Source organism: Carassius gibelio, chromosome A1 (genome assembly GCF_023724105.1).
Source record: "Carassius gibelio isolate Cgi1373 ecotype wild population from Czech Republic chromosome A1, carGib1.2-hapl.c, whole genome shotgun sequence".
Classification (NCBI taxonomy): Eukaryota; Metazoa; Chordata; class Actinopteri; order Cypriniformes; family Cyprinidae; genus Carassius; species Carassius gibelio.
This window is the reverse complement of record NC_068371.1, coordinates 6,981,424-6,990,977: the sequence shown is the minus strand read 5'-3', so window position 1 is coordinate 6,990,977 and position 9,554 is coordinate 6,981,424. Positions and strand designations below refer to the sequence as shown.

General features: G+C 36.3%; 1 protein-coding gene across 4 annotated transcripts; it reads left to right on the top strand.

Annotated features, from left to right (window-relative positions):
- Nucleotides 1–392: 392 nt before the first annotated feature.
- Nucleotides 393–8,835, top strand: LOC127971988 (pre-mRNA 3'-end-processing factor FIP1-like). 4 transcript variants are annotated; one of them, XM_052575547.1, is made up of 18 exons: nucleotides 418–495; nucleotides 600–696; nucleotides 1,057–1,123; nucleotides 1,732–1,816; nucleotides 2,037–2,143; nucleotides 2,933–2,997; nucleotides 3,105–3,212; nucleotides 3,292–3,422; nucleotides 3,728–3,843; nucleotides 4,006–4,059; nucleotides 4,675–4,774; nucleotides 4,859–4,997; nucleotides 6,777–6,803; nucleotides 6,950–7,001; nucleotides 7,203–7,261; nucleotides 7,424–7,604; nucleotides 7,844–7,993; nucleotides 8,498–8,835. In XM_052575547.1, the coding sequence occupies exons 2-18, from the start codon at nucleotides 618–620 to the stop codon at nucleotides 8,637–8,639; spliced, it is 1,662 nt and encodes a 553-aa protein (XP_052431507.1). In that variant the 5' UTR covers nucleotides 418–495; nucleotides 600–617; the 3' UTR covers nucleotides 8,640–8,835. The 4 variants fall into 4 exon arrangements, with proteins under 4 accessions (XP_052431434.1, XP_052431507.1, XP_052431319.1 ...); XM_052575474.1 differs by having other exon boundaries at nucleotides 393–696; XM_052575359.1 differs by lacking the exon at nucleotides 418–495 and having other exon boundaries at nucleotides 7,206–7,261.
- Nucleotides 8,836–9,554: the final 719 nt, after the last annotated feature.

The window sequence follows — 9,554 nt, the reverse complement described above, 5'->3', positions numbered from 1 at the left end:
ATATATGCATATGTAATGACTTTTATTCAATAACTTTGTAGGCTACTTGGACCAAAGTGCCAGACAAAATCTTATTAAAATCAATTATTCATACATAATTATTCATTTATTTTATCAGTTAACGTCTGGACACAACAATACATTTATAATAATAATAATAATAATAATCATATATTATTATTATTATTATTATTATTATTATTATTATTGATTAAAACAATCACCCTTTTTCCAGATTCCAGTTCTGCACACATTTCCAATATTCGGTTTTAATCCCAGGCATTTGAGCATCAGAAGAAAACAACAACAACAACAACAACAACAATTATTATTATTATTTTCTAATCACATGTCCGACAAGTGAAAGACTTTTCATTTGTATACCCATGAACCGGAACTGATGTCCTCAAGTCTGCCAGAGCATCACACAGAGGTTGTAGGAAGTGTGGATTGCTCCGTAAACATTATTCAAGAAGTTTGTTTTCTATATTATTCGTATGTGCGTTTGTGTTTTTTCCCACTGAAATATCCGTCCGCTCTTTCGGGATTCGGTGGGTTTTAATCTGACCGTGTCTTTGGCTTCTTGGAGCGCATTGTAGAGCCCAGAGGAGAAGAAGATGTCTGCGGAGGAGGCGGATAAAACCACCGCCGCTGAAGCGAGTGCAGGAGACGAGGAGGAGGAATGGCTGTACGGGGGTCAGTCAGCGCCAAATCTATTCTCCAAATCTATGAACACTTAACAGTTCAGGAGAAATGCGCTTATTAATCTACAGCACTTCGCTAAAGTTACATTTTTAAATGTCCGTGATTTAAGAAATATTAATCCTTAATACATAATTTGAGTAATTAAAAGATAATTAAATCAAATCTCAAACAGACCCCGTTGTGGAATGTATTTCGGATTCGTTTCAAGAGCACTTTCAAAATCTATTCTTGGTTCTGTAAGGCACGTGTGAAATAATAATATTTGTCATCAGCAGTATTTTGCAAGCAGCCCCTTTTAAAAAATTCAGCTCATAATCAGTTTGTCACCAATGCATAATGTATTTGTTACAGATGAAGGTGAAAGTAAAGAAACTGAAGAAGAAGAAGAAGAAGAGGCCAAACTGACAGCCGCCATCAGGTGAGAAGTGAAGTTTTTACTGTTAGTGTTGTAGACAAGGAGACTGTTATCAAGTTTTTACACTACGGAGCTGACTCTTAAAATTTAAAAGCCATCTATATAGTTTCTTGTATAAAGACCACTATTAGACTAGCATTTATAGTATGTTAAAATATTATTTTGAAGATGCTTCGTTTGTATTTTTTCTATTAGTTATCATACTGTACCGCAGATATATTTAGTATTTATTCACTGGTTTACTTATTTTAATCAAATTGTATTTTTACCTGTTTATTTAAATAAATAAAAAATGTTTATAAATATTAAACATATTGATCAAATTTTTTCCAAACATTTGATGTGAATCATTGATTAAAACTTCCGAAATAAAAGATTACCAAATGATCATACACACTGCTATGTTGCTTCCTAATGCTTTCACTGAATAATATTTTGTAGTTGGTTTTATGACATAGACTATTAGATTGCAAAATCACATTTGTTTAAATAACATTATATAGTATTTGTATAGCATGTGCGTTAAACCAGCCAATGCTAAGGTTTGCTTCTTTAAGTTGACTAAGGAGTTCATCTGCATCATTCTTATGCTGATCCGTCTGTATCTGCAGTGTGACCTCTACTCCTCCTGTTTCTGAGGAGGTCACCCCGACCGCTGACATCACCACCACTACTGGAAATGGTGTGGCCAGTCAGGTAACAAACAACCACTGTAGCAGCCCCATTCAGTTTGGATGGAGTTGATGTACGGTCAGCTTTGATTGCTGCTTTGCTTAATGTAAATATCAATATTACACCTGTACATTACACTGCAATGTTTGTCTGTTTTGCATGCCGAAAGCTGCAGATTCATGTAAAATGCCCATCTGGAACACGTATGTTGATTAATTAAAGATACTCTTTTTGTTTGTCTTAGGAGGAAGCACCTGGAGAAGATGAAGACAGTGAGAGCGACAGCGATGATGACGATGATGATGTCCGTGTCACCATCGGCGATATCAAAACAGGAGCACCACAGTACACGTAAGGGTCCAGTGACTGTGCTCCCATCCTGGAGACTGCAAGGTTCACACTGGGTGTTTGATAGATGATCTGACACTGCCCGCAGCTCAAGCTGGTAGAAGTGGACTTTACATGTTGACATCAGATGATGGACAAAAAAACAACAAAAACAAACAGCCGATCGTTCTGATTTAACTCACTTGGATCATGTACTTTTAAAGAGATGGTTCACCCAAAAATGAAAATGCAGTCATCATTTACTCACTCCTATTTTGTTTCAAATCTATAAAACTTTGGGTAATCTTCGAAACACAAAATAAGATATTTTTAACGAAACTGTAGATGTTTCTGTCCCTCCATTAAAAGTACAAGTAATCAGGAACCAGTTTAATCTAGGCCTTTAATTACTTATAAACACACATGGAGCAAATCACTTATGGTAAACATGGTGGAAGCTTGTGCATTTGATTGTCCTATTACTCTATGTGATATGCTTTATGTTTACAATGTCGATCAATGTTTATATGTAAACAAAGGATTTGAACACATCCTAAAGTAATCATATCTCTTTCACAAGATTAAACAGAAGTTTTATTTTTATCCCTTTTATGCTCTAAATATCATCGGCAGTACTGGAATTATGGTATCCTCCAAGTGTAATTAATATTGCATTAATTATTGCACTAATCGTGATTTGGATGGGGCCTTATTTTGTGTTTTTTTATATTTTTATTACATTGTTGTTATTTTGATACTCTATAACTGAAATGGATTGTAGAACTGGTATATTTGTGATGTTTTATTGTGCAGGGCATATGGGGGAACTCCTGTGAATCTGAACATAAAGTCAGCTGGCAGCAGAGCTTATGGAGCAGGTGAGTGTTGCACTGTCTCACAAAATACGTCAGTTCACTTACAGATGCATTTTCATACGAAGCAACATTTATCAGTTCCTGACATAATTTAAGTGTGTATTCGGTAGGTAGTAAAGTGAAAGGCATAGACCTCGACGCTCCAGGCAGCATCAATGGAGTTCCAGTCCTGGAAGTGGACATGGAGTCCTTTGAGGAGAAACCATGGAGGAAGCCTGGTGTGTATTCATTCAGGAACCGGCGTGATGGCTCGTTTGTGGCATCTGCATATTATTTAGCATATGTGTGTGTTTACAGGTGCGGACTTGTCGGACTATTTTAACTATGGTTTTAATGAGGACACGTGGAAAGCGTACTGTGAAAAGCAGAAGAGGTTACGCATGGGCCTCGACATTCACAACATTGGAGCCACCACCAGCAAGATCTCAGTAAGCATAATAAGCTGTTACTACAGATGGAAATTGTAAAGAATTGAACAATTCTTCACATGATTCCACTATTCTGGCTCCTTTGATATGTAATGTTTTGGAAACAATTATTTTGCATGAATTTCTCTCAGATCATTTCATAACTTTTATAGTTTAACAATTTAAAATGTTGAACAAGTTGTTGAAAAAGTAGAATTTTAAGTTGCCATTACTCCAGTCTTCAGTGTCACATGTTAGTAACATGTGAATGTTGACATTTTTAACCTTTTACCCTTTCCGCCTCTTTCTCTCCTTCTTTCTTTCAGGTTCAGCAGGGTCGCACAGGCAACAGTGAAAAGGAGATCACAGTTGCAGCTCATGCAGCTAAAGCAGACTTTTCCTCTCCATCTAACCTGTATAAAGCAGGTCTCAACCCAGCGAGGTAAACACGTTCTCTCATAATCCACTGGGGTTCATTTATTTCAGTTACCACACTCCAGTTTCAGAGTCTTCATGTTTTGGAAATGCATGTACAGTGTTTGTCCCGCATCTGTCATGTACTCAATAACTAATTTTTGCTCTCCCCTAACTCATGCCCTCATAGGATATCCCCTCCACATTGGGCAGGGCCTGCCGCTCAAGAAATGTCCTATTATACGTAAGTGGGAGGTAACATGGGCATGATTTGTTTTACAAGAAAGTGGACTGAGCAATCTGGACCGTTTTTCTTTGCAGAACTGTATAGTCATTAGAAAAGTGTTTCATATTGGGTTTTTATGTGTGTGTTTGGGCATGACATTCTGGTAGGGGTAGGTGACTTGACCAGTATTTTATATCACTGTATAGTCATTTTGTTTAGCAATTATTTTATCTGATTTATGATTTGATTGATTTTTTCTGTTGATTTGGAACTTGATGGATGTAAACCACACTATTTGTAATAAATGCACAACACAGTGGAGTTATTTTTGATTATTTTTGAACTCAATCAACTGCATGACATTCAAACTCAAAAATAAGCATACATCAGTTGAATTCCAAGTCACAAAGTTTACTGCAGTGATGTTAGTGTACTAACATGTTTCTTCATTACCCTGTCAAGTAAATAACAAAGCAGTTCTGATTCACAAATATATCATCTGTGATATACAGTCCTATCGCCTAACCCTACTCTGAGCTGTGTGTTTCTTATGCATCTGGAAGACAGAGGGTAAACACAGAAATGCATGTACACTCCCGTGAAGCTGTATGTGTGTGTTTGCATTTGTTGCAGGAAGACACCCGGGACCATAGATGTGATTGGCCGACAGACTGCAACCATTAGCAGGGTGGAAGGACGACGTCGCCACAATCTGGAGGGCAATAACATCCAGGTTACATACGTGACATGCTCTCACTCTCTCCTAAATCTGAATCATTTGATTGGGAACTGAATCGTTTGACTTTAACACTTGTAGGTGATCTCGGAACCTGAGTCTGAACCCGCCAAGATGCCGCCCCCTTTCTTTCCCCCTGGACCACTGCCTCCAAACATCCCACCTCCTCCATTCCTCCCTCCTCCTGTCAGTCAGGCTCCACCTCTAATCCCTCCTCCACGTAAGTCTGGCAATTGTGAATTGTATTTTATTTTTTACATTTTATGTATATAAATATATAGGGCCGTATGATTTACATGATGTGGAAAATGCAGACGGGATTGCGGAATCCAGTAGTAAAAATGGAATTTACTGTATAACTTGGAATGTCACGTCACTTATCAAAGTTTCAATGAATTAATCAGAAGTACATCATTACACTTAAATCACGATATGGACTAATATCTGTAAATATTAAGCTGCAAAAATACTTAAAAAAAAATATGAATCCTGCACGTTCTGTGTATCTCTATGTGTATTAATGGAGCATTAATACACATACTGAAGCACTCAGATTTTTGCATCTGCCATCTCTCTAAATTAGGACACAAATACATGAACAACATCTCCAGAACTGCCTTGAGAGTCACTTCCTGAGCATTTTACCATTACATTTGAGTATATACACATGCAACCCGTCATAGTAAATTGTATGCATTCAAATAATTAGACCTGCTTAAACGCAGAATTTAGTAACAATAAAACGGAACGCGAGAAAACAAAAACAGCCCTAAAAATTTATATTTTTTGTTAAACCTTTAATATATTGATGTTAAGTTGTATAAGTTTCCTGATTTTAATTAATTATACATTCTCTTTTATTAATAACCTGTAAATTAATCATTAAAATGATCATAATTTAAATTAAATTTAAAAAATGTAATTTGGAAAAAATGTAATTGAAAAAATGTAATTTGGAAAAAAATTCAACCGAATTTAGGAATAAATAAAACGCATTTCATATGGCCCTATATATACACACACAGTGGAGATCAAAATTGGAGAACAATATATAAATACTTATATAATATACTTATAAAATATTGTTCATCTTAACTCCCAATTTAACACAAATTAAAAAAAAAACTTTAAATTGTGGAAAATAGTTATCAAAATTGAAGAAGAGTAACCAGTGTAGCAAGGGAGGGGGTTATAGATGCCAAAAATTAGTAAAAAGTGTAGAGGTCCTAGTATATAGTTTGGTAGCTCGTGTGGGTTTCTTCGCCATAACTTTGTCGCCAAGGAGATTTTCAGTCAGGTTTAGATCAGGACTTTGGGCTGGACGTTTCATTATTCATTAAGGAAATGCTTTACCTGTTTTGCAGTGTGACATGAGTATTGTCAAGCATGAAAATTGAAAGCTGATTGAAACTTCCTCCTCCACCTTTCACTGACTTCTTTACACACTTGAGCTTCAAAATGTTTCCTATCACTCCCACATAAATAAAACTTGCTCTCATCACTAAAGTGAGCAGTTCTCCTCTCTCCAGACAACATGCTCCTCAGCAAAGTCTCATGCCTCTTGTGCATTTGTCTTACGTGAATGACCAGCCTTATTAGGGGACTTGAATGAGTTAGTGTCATTCTAAAGATGTAGTATTTGAGAAATCACAGATCTGGAATGACCAGCTTCTCTTGCAGTGGCTGAAAGGGGCATCCCTTTGGTGTGGTGTGTGTGCATGTATGTATGTATGTATATATATATATATATATATATATATACATACATACATACATACACGCACACCAAAGTGATGCCCCTTTCAGCCCATATATATATATGTGTGTGTGTGTGTGTGTGTGTGTGTGTGTGTGTGTGTGTGTGTGTGTGTGTGTGTGTGTGTGTGTGTGTGCTTGTTGTATTTTTATGTATTTGTCATAATCTGTGCAGTTATTGAAATCATTTTTCATCTCTTTTTTTTATCTTTATTTTTTATTTTATTTTGGGTTATATATACAGGGATTCCCATCACTGTTCCTCCACCCAGTAAGTTGAGTACACAATAACATAACAAACATAGCAAAATAAACTTATGTTAAAGCACCTGTCTACTGAAATTTATGACTGATTGTGAATAAATAATGAACTGTTACTGTGTTTCTGTTTAAGTCTTGTTTCTGTTTGTGTTGTAGATTTCCCCCCTCCCACTGGAGGACCTCCTCCTTCACTTATTAATATGGACAAGTAGGTTTAGCTTCTGTACACATTTCATATATATATATATATATATATATATATATATATATATATATATATATATATAAAATATATTTTTAAGGATCTGTATTTTGATTTAAATACATGCCATTTTTGAAGTGTAATTAGCATTAGCATTTAGAATCTGCACTTTAACACTTAGATTAATTGCCTGTGTGCTGTATTTAGCAGTGGGCACCCGGGAGGATATGATGGGCGTCCTGTTGCTCCATACCCTTTTCCTCCAGGTGAGTGTGGGACTATCTCCCCAGTCTATTCTACTCGTCTGAAAAACGAATTTAATTTATATCTCAGTACAGGTCACAAGTACTTAAATCTATTCTAGGCTTTATTAACCTCAATTAAGAATCATGCGCATTGGGGATTGTTCTTATGGTTTTCGTTTTCAGGTGGGTTTCCTCCACCCATGCAAGGAGCTGTTAACCCCTGGCCTGGTTTGATGGACAACACGAAGCAGTGGGACTACTACCCTCGGCGAGACAAAGAGAGGGAAAAAGAGCGAGAGAGGGACAGACCGAGGGAACGTGGCCATGAGAGAGACCACAGTCCCACCTCTGTGGCTTATAACAGGTGATGGACGCCAAGCCAATCATTCACTACACAGTTGTACTCTCATCTTTTAGTTTAGAATTGATAAACTGACTAATTTAGATGTTAAGTATGTTAATTCTTATTCTGCATCAGTAAATGTTAAAAGGGGAAAAAAGTTGTCTTCGACTTTTCGACTCTGTCAAGGTTTAAAATATTTTGTCCTAGTTTCTCTGGTTCTATTTTTGAGCTTTTAATCAATTAAACTTGCTCTTTTGCAGTGATGAAGAACGGTTTCGTTCTTACCGTGACTATGGAGAGCGAGGAGGGTATGAGAGGCATCGGGAGCGATCGAGCCGTGAGAAGGAGGAACGTCACAGAGAGAGGAGGCACAGAGAGAAAGAAGAAGGGAGGCACAAGTCATCACGGAGGTAACACACAAATGTTGGAAATTAAAGAAGGCTTGGGGCAGAAACGACACCAAAATGAATAAAAATGTATATATTTATAACACATGAGATAGTTAAGCAATATCACACAAGGCAAGACTGTTGCACATACTAGTCTTTTTAAATATATAAAAAATTTTGCCTAATATATAGTAAGGATGAATGCAATTTTGTTTCATAGTTTTAGTTTCATATTAAATCATCATGTATATCATTAACCCCTCCCCCCATTATTTCACACTTTAAAACATTAATCTTATGTGTGCCGTTTTAATTGCAATGTACATTATAATAAGGTTACAAAAAGGTTATAAAGGTAAAAATATATACCTGTGTAAATAAATTTAAAGAGGTCTTGTAATTGGAAAGTTAATTTCATTTCATTCATGCATGCAAACACACACACACAGGGAAACACTACCTGAAGTTCTCCTTTCTTTTTAAGAACCTGTTAGTTTCTTCTAACACTTTTCTGTCCTGTCACAGTAGTAGCAGACGGAGACATGACAGCGAGGAGGGTGACAGTCACCGGCGCCATAAGCACAAGAAGTCCAAGAGGAGCAAAGAGGGCAAGGAGCCCAGCGAGGAGCGTTCTGCTGACCAGGAGAACCAGGAGGCCATGGAGTAACTCCTGCCTCTCCTCTCCGCTCTCCTTCCTCCTCCTCATCATCAGAGCACTGGTTGTCAACCAGATCATGCTGAATGAAACCATAATCCAGCTTATCTTCCTTTGGTTGTCATGTTTCCCTTTTTTTGTTGTTTATTCCAGCGTAGCTGTACCATGTAGATGTTGATTTATTGGATTAAAAAAAAGCATTTGGTAATGTTTGTTGTGTCTTTCATAATTTGTGTATTAGCAGTTTTTTTTCTACATATTGTAACAGTGTACACATATTTTTGCAAGAAGTCTCTTATGCTCATCAAGGCTGTGTTTATTTGATCAAAATACAGTAAAAAATAAATAAATATTGCAAATACTGCAATTAAAATTTACGTTTTCTATTTTAATGATTAATTTATTCCTGTGATTGCAAAGCTGAATTTTCAGCATCATTACTCCAGTCTTCAGTATCATACGATCCTTCAGAAATCACTCTACTATGCTGATTTTGTGCTCAAGAAACCTTTATCCTTTATTCTCCAAAAAGAAAGAAAAGTCTTATTAAAAGTATTAATTCCTTGGCAAGCCGTGTCCTAAATATAACAAGTTGCTAATATTTAGAAACTCTAGGATACAATGTATATGAAGGCAATATTTCTTCATCTCTTTGTTTAATAAAATTATATTTAATAATCATTTAAATAGCTTGGCAGATTATATTTATACACCATAATAAAGCTTTTAATGTACCTCGTACAATAGCAAACGCAAACTAAGAGGGAAACATTTAACTCTGAAGAATAGTTTTATTCCTTCATCGTGCTGCTAAGGGGGTATTATGTCAACTATCACTTGATTTTACTAGTTATAAACAATGCAGGTCACACCCCGATAAATTGAATGAGCCCCAAACAGTGAATGCGATTTACATACTCTCGCGAT